This window comes from Centruroides vittatus, unplaced genomic scaffold (genome assembly GCF_030686945.1).
Source record: "Centruroides vittatus isolate TY-2023 unplaced genomic scaffold, ASM3068694v2 contig_990, whole genome shotgun sequence".
NCBI lineage: Eukaryota > Metazoa > Arthropoda > Arachnida > Scorpiones > Buthidae > Centruroides > Centruroides vittatus.
Window position 1 is genome coordinate 82,621 of NW_027122659.1, and position 18,454 is coordinate 101,074.

General features: G+C 29.0%; 1 protein-coding gene across 2 annotated transcripts in view; it reads left to right on the top strand.

Annotated features, from left to right (window-relative positions):
* LOC136986103 (dopamine receptor 1-like) overlaps window positions 1-12,581 on the top strand; it is a 28,563-nt gene extending 15,982 nt beyond the window's left edge. The window contains exons 1-2 of one of the 2 annotated variants that reach the window (XM_067283570.1): window positions 6,263-6,335; window positions 10,279-12,581. In XM_067283570.1, the coding sequence (XP_067139671.1) occupies window positions 10,321-11,478 (1,158 nt within the window). In that variant the 5' untranslated portion in view covers window positions 6,263-6,335; window positions 10,279-10,320 and the 3' untranslated portion in view covers window positions 11,479-12,581. Of the gene's footprint in view, window positions 1-6,262; window positions 6,336-10,278 lie in introns of those variants that run through there. The other variant, XM_067283569.1, reaches the window with a different exon arrangement.
* The last annotated feature ends 5,873 nt before the right edge of the window (window positions 12,582-18,454 follow it).

Here is an 18,454-nt window from a genome sequence, read left to right on the forward strand (position 1 = left end):
TTATATATTTAATTTACTCAATAATCTTGGTTTATATAAGGTTAAAGTAAAGGGCAATAGTGTAAGGATTTTTGAGCTAGTGTAGCTGCAGAGATGTTCTCACACGTAACAGTGGCATTTATAATTTATACTTTTTATAAGAAAAATATAAAATAATATATAAAAAAGTAGAAAAACAATTAGCACTTGAATTTTATGGTGTACACATGAGAAATTTGTGGCACACTAGTTGAGAACTGGTGTAGAGGGAGCATCAATTTAATTATAATGAGCATTTAATAATAGAAATTTAAATATAATAGCATTTAAAATAAATTTATATAATTTTCAATTAATATTGTAAATTATACTCATTTACTTTTCCTATTAAATTAAAATTTTGCCGCTTTTCAAGTCTTAAATATAAGTGATAAATTAATGTTATATAATATGTAAATGTATATCATTAAAATTCTTGATAACTTTATTAAATTAAGATAATTTACCATTTAAATAATAAAAGATAAATTAATTTAGACTGAAAAATTTATTAATAATATATCTAATATTACCTAATTAATATTTTATACATTTAATTTGCATTTTAAATTTTAATGTAAGATAAGAATGAGTTTGTGAAAATAAATATAAAGTGTATAAAGAACTGTGGAAGAGCCTAATTATATTTAGCAAAATAAATTATTTACATTTTAAATTCTTTATAAAGAGAAAATTGTTAATTATGCATATAAAACTTGAGATTTCTGTATCAGTTCAGGAAAAGAAATAAATGTTTTCGTAGTTAACATTACTTAACACTACGTAATAAATGAATTATACTTCTCGTATGTATCTAATATTAGAAAATATTCTTATTCAAATAGAATAAACTATTTGCATCTTTAAAAATTAATTAAACCCCATTATTACACTTCTTTACTCAATTCTGCATATACAAGTAACAATTGCAGAGTGGATAAAACTATCGAACACTAGTTAGTCGTGGGTTCGCACCTGGCCAACGGGTTGGCCACATGGAGTTTTCCAAATTTACTTCACCTTTGTAACACGTAAATAGAGACCAGTTTCCCATAGGAAGTCCTCCAGGGAGGTATTCCCCTCTACAAATCGCCCACGTGTACAGTACAAGCAAATACTAAATTTGCAAATTAACTTATTAATTTAAATAAGTACATAAATAAAATTAGCCCATATCAATATATATGTTTATTATTCAATATTCAATAATTAATTTTCTGGTAGATTCAAAGAGATTTTTGAAAACGTAAATGCTTCTAGAAAAATATAAACTTGTATTTTATGAAGTACTACACGAAATAATATTATGTTTTCAATATTTAAGATTTTTCAACTATGTAAAAAGCAATAGATAAGGAGAAAATACGGTTAATTCTACGGTAAGTTGAGAAAAACGTTGGTTAAACTGTAACAACTAAATCAAACAGGGGTAAAGAAGAATCAACTAAAGAAAAGTCATAGGTAAACTGACACAAAAGAATGCACGTTACCAAGCCATTATCTAGCTCACACCACCAAGAATAATCCAAGTATTTACTTGGCAAGTTGCTAAGGGGTTTGTATCGTCCATTAGTAGAATTATATCAAGACATACCATACAATACATTGTTTAGGTGTAATATATCAACAGACATCACCATTGTTAGCTTATCTCTGATACTCTAAAATACCGAAACACAAAACTTATTTACCTTCTTAGTTTCTTCTATTGAAACTTAATTTTCCAAACAATCAAGTTTCAGCAGAAGCCGATTTTTTTTACAGTTCGAACGATCCAAATATAAAACAGATTTGTATTTTTCCTTTACATTATTCAATTTGAGTTTTTAAATAAGATTTATTTAAATTTCATTTGCCGTGTTTGTAATGTCTCGTATGCTCATATTGTCCCTAATAGAAAATATCGAGTGCGGTATTAATTAACAATAGTAAATTTAATTGTTGTGCGACGATCTCGGTAGTGTTTTAACACGTATCCTGATCTTAGTAAACAGTAATACTCGATTATAGAGTCCATCAATTCTTCAATTTCAAACACTGCTTGATAGGCTGCAAATAAGCACGTAGCATATAGTGGGTTCGAAAGTGCTCTGAATTAAATTGGTGGAGTTTGGACGCAACATGCTGTTTTATTTCCAGGACACCATCCATTTTCGACTGGTGCCAAAATCGTTCAATTGGACTCAGCTGAGGAACATTTGCAACTTTCTTCTCTTTGATGACATAACGTACAGTACTTCGTGTTCTTTTAGCACGGACTTTATCTGTTGCCTAATTCGCAGCTATGAAGTCATACATGCTATCTTAATGGTGTTTCTTGAGGAATGGGATCAGCCTCTTCTTAATACATTCCTTTAAGTACACTTCTTTGCTGATGCAGAAGCGAGAGGGTGGTCGACATCTTTCTTTTGGATTCATTTCTACTCAATAGTTTATGAGAAAATTCTGCATGGCGTTTAAATTTTGCTTGTGAATCAATCTCTACTTCATACTTACAATAGTATATGTTGTTTCGCATCGCAGTCACTTTCATCAAGGGAAAAATATGACTCATCGTCCTTAACAACGTCCATTCTATTTGAAATTTTGAAATAACTCTCGCGCTTTTTTGGCAGCAGAATCCTCTGAAAATTTGAGTTTTTTTTTTTTTTTTGTTTTTTGAATATTTTTGGATTGACTTTCACTTCCGAAGGACAAAATTCTGCTCGACTAATATTAGTACTTTTTATCATATTGATAAGATACTTTCTTCCAAGCTTTCTTCCAACTTTTCTGGTCACGTCTCTGTCTAATGAGTCTTTTGCTACGTGTCATTTTAATTCTCTTTCTTTTTTCCCTAGACGTTTAGCAATAGTCTTATCACTTTCCAGTCTTTCTATGATGCTGTAAACTGTCCTTGCCATCCTCATATCCAGAAAATACTTAACTGTCAAGATTCTCCCCTATCCTCGTTTTGTTTGTAAGATTTACAAACTGGAATTCTTTGCTCTTCATTAAGCTGTTCCATTTTGTTTATGTTTGGAACATTGTTACCATGACAACATTAATTTAAATCTATGGTGTCTAAAGAACAAACTTTGCTAGCACGTTCTCAAATTTATTTGAAAAAATACCAAACCTTTTTTGCCTTGGGGAGAAAAGTTTGGGCTTATTTTCTAACTTCTTTTGAAATACTTAAAATGATAAACTTACGAAGTATAATTAAATATAAATTAAATTGTATAATGAGTAATTTATCGAGACGATGAAAGATATATTGGACATTCAATAATGATAATTATTGACATCATTCTAACTATTAAGCACGTGATTGAAGTTCGAGTTAAACGTGTTGACTCAACCTCTCATAGCATAACTAATCAACAGATGTGTTGACTCCTTATAAACTGATGTGAGAAACAGGTCCTTGATCCGACTGATTGATTACATATGGGAAACTTTGGAAGTGTAGACAAATGTTATCTTTTAACAATGATAACTGTTGATGTATAATTTATTTTTCACAGTTGAACACGCAAAGACATATCTGTAAAATCTCTATTATGGTAGAGTAATGACTACATGAATATTCATGTCTTTCAATTGAATATGAATTTATAAATTTTTTCTTAGAATAAAAAATATAATAATTATATCCAGCATGAAAATGCTTTCCTGTATTAATATACATAAGTAAATCCTAATTAACTCCTTAATTTCAGAGAAACCAAACTTTTAAACTCTCTACTATCGATCTATCAATGTTATTTTAATGAAATAATGATGCAGAAATACGTTAATTTGCATCATTGATAAAATTTAATTAAATATTCTGATCTTTGATACTTAATTGTATCGAATGAAATCGTCATAAACCTGAATTTTCAAAGTCGTTTATGATTTATTTCGCATTAAAATATAATAAAACAATTTCGAAATGTTTAAAGTGTATTATACCAAGATTTACGCTGTTGCTGCATGGAAAATTTGTAATAATAAATATGTAAATGAAATCAAAGATAAATTTATGTGAAATAACAAACATATAGCCTACAGCCTTCAATCTGCGAAGTGTTGTTCTATTATTTTAAACTGAAAACGATAATCAACGAAGTTATCTTAATTACCAGAAAGCTGCTTAATATAACATTTACAAGTCAGTAACCGCAGTTAACGAATCACGGTGAATAATACTAAATTTGATTATAAATGGCCAATTGAAGCTTGAGTATTCGGTCGCTTTCCTACTATCAGAATAGAAAGCTACACAAAAATTTCCTAATTACCTACAAATATTAGTTATTCCGTACAATTGATTCAAATATTCGTTATGAAAATGTAGGTAGAGTCTTTTACCTTTTTATTATTATTATTTTTTAAAAAACACGCTTTAATTTACTCAGAAATGACGTCAACAAATCCATATTTCTCCTTTAATTTTATGTTTTATTACCGACTTGATTATATATTTTCTAAATTTTAATTAATTTTTCATTCACGCTGCATCTTAATATGAACATTAATTTGAATACGATTTGTTCTCCTACATTTACTGCATTTGTAGAGTGCGTAATAATGCAAAATGACCATCAATAGACGACTAATTACTAAGATGATATCGTCTTCTTTTGATTGTTTCCTTGGTTTAATAAAGAAACTTTTGCAAAGAATGTCAAGGTGTAGGGTTTTTCTTTTTTAATTATCACAGGAGAGAGATCTTAAATTTCTTATTATACAGGAAAAAAATTCTTTGGGGAGAAAATAATGCTCGAAAGATAATTATTAGAATGTTAAAGAATATCTGATTTCGTTCATTTGATATTAGAGGGGGAAAAAATAATTCTTTAGATAACACTTCTAAAATTTAATGAATTTAATTGCATACCTGTAAAATTTTGTAAATAAAAATAACACATTTATTTATTTACTTACGTAAGAGTAAATTAAAATTGGTCTCAAAACTGTCATGTAAGAGAATTAAATTACTTTTCTCGCATATAATATATTAAAAACTCAATTAAAACGTTCTCAATTATGTAATAATTACCATTTATAATAATAATAATAGTAATATTTAATTAAATAAAAGTTAACTTTAATTTACTGAATTATATAATAATTAATTACATTAATAGAAATCTTAGTAAGCAATCATCTAAAAAGTGTCTTACAGTTTATTAAATAAAATAAAAAATTAAATTAAAAAACTTAAGATAATTACAAATTCTCGTATTTAAATAAAATATTTAAGAATTAATTGAATTTTCAGTAGAGAATTAAAGGGAATGGATTGTGTTACTACAAGTATCTGTTAATAATCGAGTTGTTCATCGTTAATCTTCCAGCAAATCTATAATTATTTATGAGCAAATGATTGCTGTGTGGATATAACAGGCATATCTATAAATGCTTTGGTTATCATCAATCATCCCGTTTTCTGATTTAGATTCCGTTACGTGAGAATTTTCTGATAATAATAATAATAATAATAATAATTCTAGAAAATGTTTCTTATAAAATTAAAAATTCGATTCTGTGGGCTCCATAATTTATCATTTATAATTTGATAGAAGAAAATGGAACAGGAAATTCGGGATGTGTTTTATTACATCCATAGAGCAGATGTTGTATCTTGCTTACATTTAATAATAATAATAATAATAAATCCAAGTTTTTATCACCCTACGTTTATTATCATTAAAATATGTTTAAAAAATGGAAGCAATAAAAAAAATTTTAGTTGTAGCTGCGACTTTACCAAAAATATATTTTTTAATGGACATCATCCAAGTATTTTAGGATGCTGACCAAATATGGTTTAACCCGATATAAAAATTATTAAATATTTTATGGATAATTTCTTGATATTTACCTCTTAAAATTTATTTCTTTGAGTATAAAAATCATTATTTTATGTCTTCAAAAATATTAAATAATTCGGCTGCAATTTCCAGATTGCAGACCTATAGATTCCCCATTGTCATTCATCTGTCCGTTCGTCCTAGAACTGAGTTACGTAGATGAAAATCGTGACCAGATATGGAAGGCTAAATTAACGAAAATCGAGACCGGATATGGAAGGCTGAATTAATGAAAATCGAGACCGGATATGGAAGGCTAAATTAATGAAAATCGAGACCGGATATGGAAGGCTAAATTAACGAAAATCGAGACCGGATATGGAAGATTAAATATGAAAATCGCGACCGGATATGGAAGGTTACATTTGAAAATCGCGACCGGATATAGAAAGCTAAGTGCTGTACGTGAAGATCGAGACCGTATACGGAATGCTTACAGGCTGGAAGCCCGATTAAATATATACGAACTTTTAAAAGGTAATTTAAAAAATTACAGTCTGGAATTGTGACATCACAATAATTGCTCGTTTTCTTTAATATCTTCTATTTTATTTTCAAAATTATAATTTATTTTTCTTTAAAAAATCAATAATAAAGCTGGTTTATTTATTCCGTTATTATATATATATATATATATTTTCTTTATTATTCGTAAATTTCTACGTGTATCGTTCCCTATTTGCGCTTCCACATTTGTCAATTTACTTCACAAATCTCTAAATGACGTCACATTCGATATAAATTCCATAACCGATGGTATAATTCGTCCGTGCATAGCAAATTGATAAGTTACAACATCCTTAAACTTGAATAATAATTTAAGTAAGAAAATCCTTTAAAATATAAACACTGAGAGGGGATTAAATAAAATCTCTGTTCGTCTTTTCGGCAGACTTCATTTTAGCAAAGCTAAGGCTTTCTATAATCAGATATCCAATTTTATCTTTCCATGTTCTTTCCAACAGAATGCTGAATTTACAATTTTCATAAGATTTCACAATAAAAGTAAACTTTTCGCTTATTTTTTCTGTATATTCTAGTGCTTTCTCTTCTAATTAAATGGTTTTTTTCTATTTTTATTTTTTTTTAAATCGAAGAAAGTTTTAAAAGAAATAATTCAAATGAAATTCGAGTTAAATTCTCTAGTGAATTTCTTCGCCGGTTAACAGCTGTCTCTTATCTTTTCTAAATAATTTATCATCAAAACTGGGAAATAAAATATAAGTTTATACAGTTTATACGTTATTGATAAATGCAAGTTGAAGAATTTATTCTAAATCTTAATAGTGAACAGGTAATAAAATTTCTCTCTTTTCCTCATAAATTACACATAAATTCTGTTTTAATGCTTCCTGAAAGATAAATATGTATATATGTATATATATTTAAATTGTTTTTTAGTTTTGTAAATAATTTAAAATATTATTAAAGATATTTAAATAATTTTATTATCCTTAATCGATAGGCTACTTCCCTTCTTCGTAGAAACTAAATTATCGACCAGCAATTACTTATTTTGACATCGTCACAATGCCAGGATGCAATATTTAATCGTATTTTAATTTTAAAAAGAACACGCGAATTCTGGTCCCGGACGGAATTTCGTATAAATGTAATGAAAAATCGAGACCAGATATGGAAAGATTAGGGTTCTCCGAACACTAAGAGCTTTCCATATCTGGTCTCGATTTTCATCTAACTCCATTCTCGGTATTAAAGAAGAACGAACAGACAGACGGAAAGACGATCGACAGTGAGAATCTGTAGATCTTCAATTTGAAAATTGAATTAAATTTACATTAAAAAACCCTTAAAAAATCATTTAGTTAAACAAGAATTCTGTCATTTTTCTTCCTCATTCATATAATTTCTAAATTTAGTAAATCGATTGTTTTTAATCTTTTCGTATCCCATACTTTTGGCTGTAACTTTAATCGATCTGCTCTTATCGAAGCACTTGTTAATTTGACATGCACTAAGTATTTACTTCGCTTTAATCTAAAGAAAGACGATTAATCTACCGAGCTACAAATCTTCTAAACCTTTCTATAATCCTCACTTTAATAAATCTTATCGAGAAGTTACTAAATAAGCGGCGATAGCAAAGGTTTATCTTCTACTTTTAAAGATAGGAAACGAACGTTTGCAGTTCAAATTAATTACTTTTATTCTTTAATTCCTCTCCTACGTCTGTTAAACTATTAAATTACACAAAAACATCAATAAATCTTACTATTTCTCTATATAAATCGGTTAAAGTATGAAACACATCTGCTGTGAATTATAAATGAAGCTGACAATGTCCTACAGTTATATTACTACACACGTCAGTCAATGCGATAATTCTACTATTTTGGAATGGATAGAATCTCCTTTACTTAAGAAAATAAACAAAATTTATAATTAAATTAATTAAAATAAAATAAATTTTTATTTTAGTTAATTTTTTAACAATTATTTAAGCAAATGTAGCGCCTATTTTTAGCGCTTTGCTTTGATTCGTTAAGCAAATAAACAAATGGTATTTCATGTAAAAAAAAAACAATAATGAAAGAAAAGTAGAAATTATTTTTAGAAATTTTTCAGTTGACTTTATAAGGGGCAAGAATTTGAAATTATTAAGATTAATAATTATTTGGCAGCACGACTAATTTCACATCTCTGATCGAATTATCACAAAACATATAAGTGATTATCTCGTTGATTCACGCTCGAAAGTACTCGAGAAATCTTGAATTTAATAAAATTTTATTAATAATCATGCAACGGACTTAAATACCTTAACTCTTATCATCATTTTATGTTATTAATAAATATATGTGGAGCCATTATGACCAACTAAGTTTGGACTCGTTGACCATAGTCCAAACTTGATTGGATTTAATGAATTCCCCTACCTTAAATATAGAAAATATCATAAAAAATTATTGACTTATAAGTAATTTTTCTTGTAAAGTTTATATTTTAAAAAACAGGAGTAATTAATATAATGTGAATTTAATGTAAACTTGAATTTAACGTAGCTCTTCCTTCAACAGAGAACTACTTTATTAATTTAATTTAATTTTTATTATTTTACTGTATAACATCGAATAAATAATAACTAAAAATAATTATTTTTAATTAATATCTACCATCGAAATAAATATAAATTTAGTTTTTCGAAGTAAAAAATTTTTTACTGGTTGTGTAATTCAGGTAGGAATATATCCTTGTAGGAAATTAATTCGATTTCTTGGCTGGTATTCCACTTCAATTCCTAATAAATCCTTCAGATTTTTGATATAAGATTAAGACGTGTCCTCGAGGTGATTATATTGGAGAAATTGAGGATGACGTCCTTTCAAATCAGTTCACTTCGTTAGAAAAATGTTTTTTTTTTCATAAAAAAAACTATAATTTAAAACCGAAAAAATACAATATACATAATATTTAATTGTAATTAATTTTTTACTAATTATTTATGAACTGAGCTCCGTGTTGACATCATCGAACGAAATTCTAAAATGTAACCTTCATTAATATGTAAAACAATAACTCGAGTCGTTACAAAAATAGCACCGTGTTTAAGAATTCACCTTCAGAACAATTGACAAACAATAAAAAAATATATATATCTAAAAATAATATTAATATATTTTATAATGAGTACCTTAATTAAATTTTTATCTAATGATTGCTTCTAATTATATTAATAAAAGATTTTTTTTTATAATTTATTATTAATATATTTTTAATAACATAAAATCATCTCTGAAGTGTAGTTTTACAGTAAAATGATATGTTTTTAACATTAAGAAAAAATTTTATTTCTGCGAAATAAAGATAAAAATAGAAATATAAATACGTTCGGGTGCATTTAAATATATATAAATATTTCTGTGAAATGAAGATAAAAATTCAGCAGCGAGTTGGCATACTTTCCCGGCAAAAATAGTTAAAATTGTGTATGGCGCCATCTGTTATGAGATTTTATTTTAAAACTTTATTATTAATTGTTATACAATGACAAAAAGCTTAATTTTCAGGATAGGGACGAGTTTTATAGTTTAAAAAATTGTAAATGTTAATAATAAGTAAACTCTTCGTTAAGTTCAACCCCGCTCGAGATACGAAACACGACCCCTTCTATCTTCCCAACCCCTGGACCCTTTAACAACCGTAATTTAATATCGTCGATCTCCTAACACACAAACCTCGTTGCAAATTTTGAGAAATTTTTGACAAAAGGCACAGGAGCTATTAAGCTTCAAAGAGGGTGAAGGAATTCGTGCCCCTCCACACACACATACATATAGAAATAAAACCCCAACTTCTTTTGTATTTCTCGATATTTAAAGGTTTTGATTTTACATTTTTTAAATAAGTTATAAGTTTTAATATATATATATATATTTTTTTTTTATTATATTTTATGTAGAAACAAGTGGCGAACCCCGAATGGAGAGACCAAGTATCAAACATGGTGTCCATTTTTCCTGATAACAACTCATCATCCACGACACCCGAAACTGAAAATCAAAATTTTTGGAATCTAACGACAAAATGCCTTGTTGGAATACTACTCGTACTTATTATATTCCTGTCCATATCCGGGAATATTCTTGTTTGTATAGCGATCTACACCGATCGAAGACTAAGAAAACTCGGGAATCTCTTTTTAGTGTCTTTAGCTTTAGCCGATTTATTTGTGGCATCTTTAGTAATGACGTTTGCAGTAGCCAACGATTTAATGGGTTATTGGATGTTTGGATCTCAGTTCTGCGATACTTGGACTGCTTTCGACGTCATGTGTTCGACTGCATCGATCCTCAATCTCTGTGCCATAAGTTTAGATAGGTTTATTCACATTAAAGATCCCTTGAGATACGGGCGCTGGATGACCAAGAAAATAGTTTTATCTGCTATCGGTGGCATATGGATATTATCAGCGCTCGTCTCCTTTCTGCCAATAAGTTTGGGTTGGCATAAACCTAATAAAATTCAACCTCCACCCGTTATTGACGGACAACCCGTGTGTGCTCTGGAATTAACCACTACTTACGCAGTTGTATCTTCTACTATCAGCTTTTACGTTCCCTGTGTCGTCATGGTGGCTCTTTATACTCGACTTTATCTCTACGCCAGAAAACACGTACGAAATATCAGAGCGGTTACAAAACCCGGTTTCACGCCACCCGCTAATCCGGCAGCCAAACCTGCAAAATTAGCAAGGCCGTTCAGTCATACCTCTTATCACAGTATGGACCACAAAGCAGCCATTACACTAGGCATCATTATGGGTGTGTTTCTAGTGTGTTGGGTACCGTTCTTCTGTGTTAATATTGTACACGCCACCTGTAACGACTGTGTGTCCGAATGGACGTTTAAAGGGCTTACTTGGCTCGGATATTTCAATTCGGCTCTGAATCCAATTATCTATAGTATATTTAATACAGAATTTCGCGATGCATTCCGTAGGATCTTGGTTACTTACCTCCATGTTAAATGCTGCGGATTATGTTACGTTGATAATGGTAGCCAATGGAATAATAATAACCATAGATCGTCGCCTATTAATGGTAATCCCGTAAACCAAATCGAAGCTCCCGGAAATTGGCCCGGAAAATCGGATGTTTGACTCGTTCTATCTACTTTCGGCTATCATTCCATATTTATTAATTAAAAAATAAATAATGTCCACAATTTTGTAGGCAATAATACAATTTAAGGCCTAATTGCTAATATTTATAACTTCCGTTATATAAATATAAGGTCTAATTTAGTTTGGGTAAGTTTCCAGTCACGGGAAACTCGAAAATGTTTGTGTTCCTATGTAAATTCTGCAAGTCCAAACATAAACGTGCCTATATAAAATGTAAGCATTTATTAAATTAAAAGTTTGTACGAAAAATAATTAAAATTATATAAAATATAAATTAAAAACATATCTTTTAAAGAGGACAATTATGCTTACAGAGATTTAAAAAAAATGATAATCAAATATTTTAAATAATAAATGATTGTAATACACAAAAGAGCAAAAATCATAAATAATTTTATAAAAATTTAGCTTACAGAAATTAGAATTTTGAAAGAATATTTTTGGATAAAGAACTAAAAGAATATTCATTTTTTTGCTGAAATTAAATACAGAATAGCCTCTAGTTAACGAAGAGTCCCAAAATATCCTCCGATAGTAGCAGTCTTATATATACATATATATGTATATTTATTTATTTTAATCGAGTTAAATATAGTAAATTGTTATTACGAGAAATAAAGTCACGCTGTAAACGCACAGAAAATATGTAAAAGAAATTATGACGTAAGTTGTTTAATATTAGAATGAATATTCGACATTGTAACGCCACACAGGGCCGGCACGAGCTACAGGCACACTAGGGGAGGCGAAAATTTAGGGGCGCCACATCATCATCAGTTAAACTGATGCTGGTGTGGCACCAAAAATCTTCCTAGGATGCCAAAAAACTCTCGGCCCGACCCCGACGCCATATGTTTGTAAATAATGATTCTGTATTGTGAAAATAAAGATAATTTATAGTCTTATTGAAGTAATTAAGTATATTGTTTTTTTGCTCAAGATTACGTAATAGGAGAATATACATAACACGAGGATGCTTTTGTGTATATGTGTTAAGCCGATTTTTTCATTTATAGCTGTATGTTGTTTAAGTTAAATGTTGTAAAATTGTTTTATTCTAATAAAAATGTTTAACCGAATCAATTAAATTGTCTTTAATTACTCTCTAGTTAAAACGTTTTCGCCTAATTATTCGATGATTAATGAAAGCGTTGAACTACCGTCGACAACAGTCGACTTGTTTTCGTTCACCATATCACAGGAACCGCTTTCTTTAATTGAATTTCGACAGTAACCCGATCTTCTTCTGCCACCGAAACTGTTACAAGTTTCCGATTGCTTTCCGCTTCACTAATTTGTCAGTAGCAAAGTACCTATAGAACCTACCAAAGTGCAACTCTCTTAAACGCCACTCTACTATACACCGAATTTAATACTTGAGAGTAGGAAATGTAAACCTGTCATAACAGATAAGAGACAAAGCACAAAGAAATGATTTATGTTGTCAGTTCTATATTTATGAATTTTTTTTTTTTTTTTTTTGGTCAAAAGTGAGTTCCTTTGATGGACGGTTTATCAAGTGCTCCTGAATTTCTTCGAACATCCTCCCTTATGTTTTTATACAACTGCGAAATGCAGTTGTATAAAAAACCAAAAACACTAGTATGTTTTCCAAACTTTTCCCTTTTTAGTGTATATATTTCTTATATTTGTTTTGTTTGTATGAAATGAAATTTTGTCCCCTTTGTCTTCCAACACCCCTACTAGCTCTTCCAGCTTCCCCCTTAAGTCTTCTACCGTCCTCAAAGGTGCTGGTAGCGCCCACTTTGGGAATCACTGGTCTAGAACTTCTAGACACTAATAGAGGAACACTACAACTTTTAGATACTAGTAGACGAACGCTACAATTTCTAGATTTAACAAACGAGCGCCACACTTTAATCTAGCGGAAATTCCTCGTATAGGTTAAATTGCCACACACAATATAGAGGAGAATATTAAGTACTCGTAACAGCTCAACACTGAAATTATCAAGATACACTTTAAAGCCGGCGATGATAAATTACCTAAAGCAGAGATTTGTCATGAAGTCGTGAATCATAATTACTGCCAGGGAATTCAATCAAAAAGCATGCAATTATTTTTAATAATGAAGTTGCGTAATATCCCGTTCTTTCACCCTTCAGAAAGAGAAAATTTCGTCCATGCTTTGTTATTTACGAAATGTCATCCAAATATTTTCCTTTCTCTTACCTGCTTTTATTGGTGACGTAGTGATACGATTTGGTGTCACAATGACAAGAATAGTAACTTGGAGATGACAACCGTGACGTCAAATTGTAGTGTTATTAAGCCTACAAGACGTAGTATTCTAATAAAGTGACTTTTATCAGATAAAACAATAACAATATCATCCTGCATTCCATTCGAATATAACGTTAAAACTTTTTACTTTCATATACAGTACTGTACTTACACTTGATACATTTCTAATTCGTCTTCCAGTCAGCAGATGGCTGTAGTATCTTTTTAAAATGAATTTACTATTTTTTTTGTGATTTATTTTAAAACTTGATATACGCATTAAATACTCTAATTTTTAAAAATTATATTTAATTAAACAAAATTTTTAATTATATATCTGAAAAACTAAAAAATTTAGACAAATTGTAAGGTGTCGCCATCTGTTGATGACATTAGGAAATAATAAAATTTTGTTTATTACTGGTAATCATGTACAATAAATGAATTTTTTTATTTACTCATTTATAATTAATAATAAAATTTTTTTGTTTTTAAATTATTAAATTTTAAAAATAAAATTTTGCTGTTTCCAAAATCGTGTTCTTCTATTGGCGCTCGTTAGCACGTGAGTGGTTCAATTTTTGGAAAGTGAATGATTATACTCTTAGTTTGATAAAGACTCGGACAGAAAATTTATAAAAAAATTTTTAAAATGTATTTTTTATTAATCTATGAGAAATTTTACATTATTTTTTTAATAACAGATTCTATTTATAGTTATAGATGAGCAACAGATTTTTCCACGAACACGGAGAAAACTTAGGGGCTCGTAGTGGTTCCTATCCATATAAAATTAATGCTATTTTTTACTAAAAGAAAATAAGCCTTATAAGATTATTTTTTTTATTAATAAAGAAACATTTTACGTATTTTATTCGTTCAAGCTAAAGGGGCCCACTAACAAGAGGCAAAGGAGCCCACTAACAAGCAAGAAGCCAAAAAGAAATGGGATAATTCGGGCCCCATACAAGCTGCCAATGGCACAATCTAATTTTTCTTCCTCCTCTTCCTTTATTCAAATTTTTATTTTAAGATTCAAATTTTCCGAAATTTAGGCATTCTATATCCATTTGACATTAGTTAATTAATTAATCTAATATTTTTTAAATTATTTCAATAAATATAAAACTTCATCGTGCATTAAAAAATGTATATTTGCTGAAATAAAAAAGACTTTTTATAAAATATAACATTTTAATATTTTTGATTTTCTTTTTAATTTAAGAAAATTAGGAATAAAAATTTATAAAAATGACTTAAAAAAATTAAATTTTGTATTTAAAAATTACATCGAAATTAAATTTAATAAATATTAATTAAATAATTTTTTATGTTTGTAAGGTGTTTATTATTATTATTATTTATTAAATACATATATAATCATTGGTACTATACGATTTATGTAATTATGTAAATATTATTTTATTTTTAAAAAATTAATAATAATAATCAAATGTATGTCATTATGGCATCGTCACAATGCCAGGCATTGTGACGATGCCATAATGACATACATTCGACCATTTTTTATCATATTTTAATTTAAAAATCACGTGACTTCCGGTCCAGACCAAAAATTGGTATATAGTTAATCGAGGTCTCCAGCCATTAATCTTTATATATTTTCTTTCCGTTTTCGTTCATTTAACTGTACATATCTGCTCTCGATTTTCATCTAATAAACTCCATTCTCGAGAGTAACGAAGGACAGACTGACAGACGGACGAAAGTGGGAATTTATAGGTTTGCAATTTGAAAATTGTAGTCCAATAATAATAATAATAATAATGAATATTTTACTAATTAAATTATTAAATTAAAGTTAAAGTTTTAATTATAATTAAAAGGATTTTTTCTCATATAAATTATACTATAAAAAATATTATAAATAAAAGTTTTAGATGAGAAATAACTAGTTTAAAAGTTGTTTTATCAAATTATTCAAATATTTCCCGAGGTGAGAGAAGTCATCTCAACCTGAATATTTGATTTGTTCTCTTTTTTTCTTCCCTATTTACCTTTTCTTCTCTACTTTTTCCCTGTTCGTAAGTGATTCCTGCTCCCTTCTTTTAATAGAAAAAATTCTCCCAGATTAAAAGAAAATATTGATCCAAACTCAAACTCTTGTTATCTTTGCTTTTATCTTATTACAGATTTTTTATTATTATTAAATACATTTTATTTAACAGAATTAAATCTATAAATTATTTATTTATTGGTACTTCTCCCTCTTACATTAATTTGCTTTTATTGTTTTAATTTAAATATATTAATAAATAAATTGTTTAATGGTTTATCTTCCATTCGCTAGATGGAGATAGACGTTTACACTGGTGTTAAGGTGTAAAATCTGTCATTAATTAAGGGTTTAACAAAAGGAATAACCTAGAAAACGTGAACTAGATTTAAAATATACTTAGTCGAGACGAGTTCATTTTATTCATTCGAGAGTCTACTTAAATATAATTAAATCCGGAAGACAAGTAAAAATTCCCATTACTACTCGATATTCAGCGAAGTATTGTTATTCGTAGTGTGTAATACACACGAATACAATAGCTTGATACACAGGAAATACGAATTGTTTTTCTGATTAATCACTTTTTTATGTGGAAAACTTTATTAGAATGCTCGTGAAGTTGTATTTAATTTAATTATACACTTTGACTTAATTTTATTCAAGAAAACGAACTTGATGTGTAACATACGTTAAAGGTCAAAGTGAAATCGGAATGTCAGAGTTCGGATTACTTTTTTTCTACCCAAGAGAATAGTAATTTTTCTCTCGTGTGAATGCCCCACATCTCGTGAATTAAAATATTTACATTATTTTAATTTGTACATAGACTGGGAGTTAAAAGATCGCCATTTTTTATATAACACTAACATAAATTTTAACATCCATGGCGGCATAATTCAATAAATTTTTATATTTTATAACTTTTTCGTGTGTATCAGAATGAAATTTATTTTTATAAGTCAAATATAATTGAGCTGCAATTTTCAAATTGCATACTTATACGTTTCCATTGTCGTCCGTCTGTCAGTCCGTTCGTCCTTCGTTAATCACGAGAATCGTGTTAGTTAGTTGAAAATCGAGACCAGATACAGATTATAGGGCGGAGGCCCGATTAACTCTATACTAACTTCCGGTCCAGCCCGGAAGTCACGTGGTTTCAATTCAAAGTCTTTATTCTAGTATATTTTAATGTAAATTTGAATAAGTTCTAATTAAATATTTGAGAAATAAGAATTTAATTTTATTTATTTGAAAGCTTGCACAAGCAAATGGAATTTCTATATTTTAAAATTATTATTATTACAAATCGCAGCTTAGAAGTTAATAGCTTCCGTTTAAAGATTGGAGTCACATTAACTTAAAATAATCCTAAAATATTAATTCTAATGACAATTTACTGGTATAAGCATTAAATTCTAGATCAATTATATTTAATCACCTGTAAAGATGAAAGAGGAGGGTGACGTCGTTTTTACATTCCATTAACTCTTCCCCCACTTAATTTTATGTCTAATCTACTCTTATATTTCATAGTTAATGGAAAAATTGTTAAGACGAGAGGCATTCTAATAGATGACACGGAATAAATAAACCAAACTTGGGGTGTAGAAGAGTAACACTTCATTAAAATGAAAACAGGTGTCTTGAATGGATGCAAAATATCTGGTAGTATGCAGTATAATCTTATTCTGGGATAGAGTATGAGAAAAGATATGTGCCAGTTAGCTAAGTTCTTGCCAATTAGGCCAGGTTACAAATCTACCTAAGAGTAAATATGGCAAATTTCCAGATACGATCCGAAACAAGGGATAATTTCAATTGAAGTAGGGCCATAACCCAAGATCAATGGCTGTACATAGTGAAGATGAAATTCGAGATACGGGTGTGTAACTGATACTCTTTTCTTTTCTTCCGGATACACGTAGAATAGGGGAGGGAAAAAATTTGAGATTTATTAACACGTGTGTAAACCCCCCCGAGCACTATTGCCAAAATTTGAACAATGAGTCATAAGATAGAGATTTGTTTTGAGATAGGCGCAGGTTATACAAAATGAAGTAGAAGTCTTTCTTTAAAAATATAAAGAATTACGAAAGATAAGAATGCGCTTCTATTTTTGTTCTTTTGCCTATTGTTTTATTCCGACAGGAGAAAATAACAATTTATTTTGCAATGCTTTGAGCCTTCGAGTTTCGAATTTTTTTTTTTTTTTCCTTTTATTTTTGCATATAAATCCGTTACGAAAAATTCACGCCGTTAAATCATCATAGAGGAAGAAGTATTATTCACTTTATACGAGAAGATCAGCAGCTAACAATACTTGCCGGAAGAAAGTATTTGAGGTTCTGGAAGTGGCAGAACGTTGAGCGAATGAAGAAATAAAAATAAATTCCGACTAAAATTAAGCAGTTTTTGTATATAGACGATTTCCATACTAACCATTATATAAACTACAAAAATACTTCTATAATTCCCCTTGCGTTGAATTGACAGTGATAGCTTCTACTTGTTAATAATCTTGCCAAAAAAAATAAACCGAAAGCTGTTCTTCTTTTTTGACTTCCTGTCTGGAGTTGACGATCTCATTCAATTATTTCCAAAAAAATTCTTTCGTTTTAACCATCAAAACACACGAAATTGTTAAATATTTCGTATAGAATACTCAGTTTAAAGTATATGTATTTAATG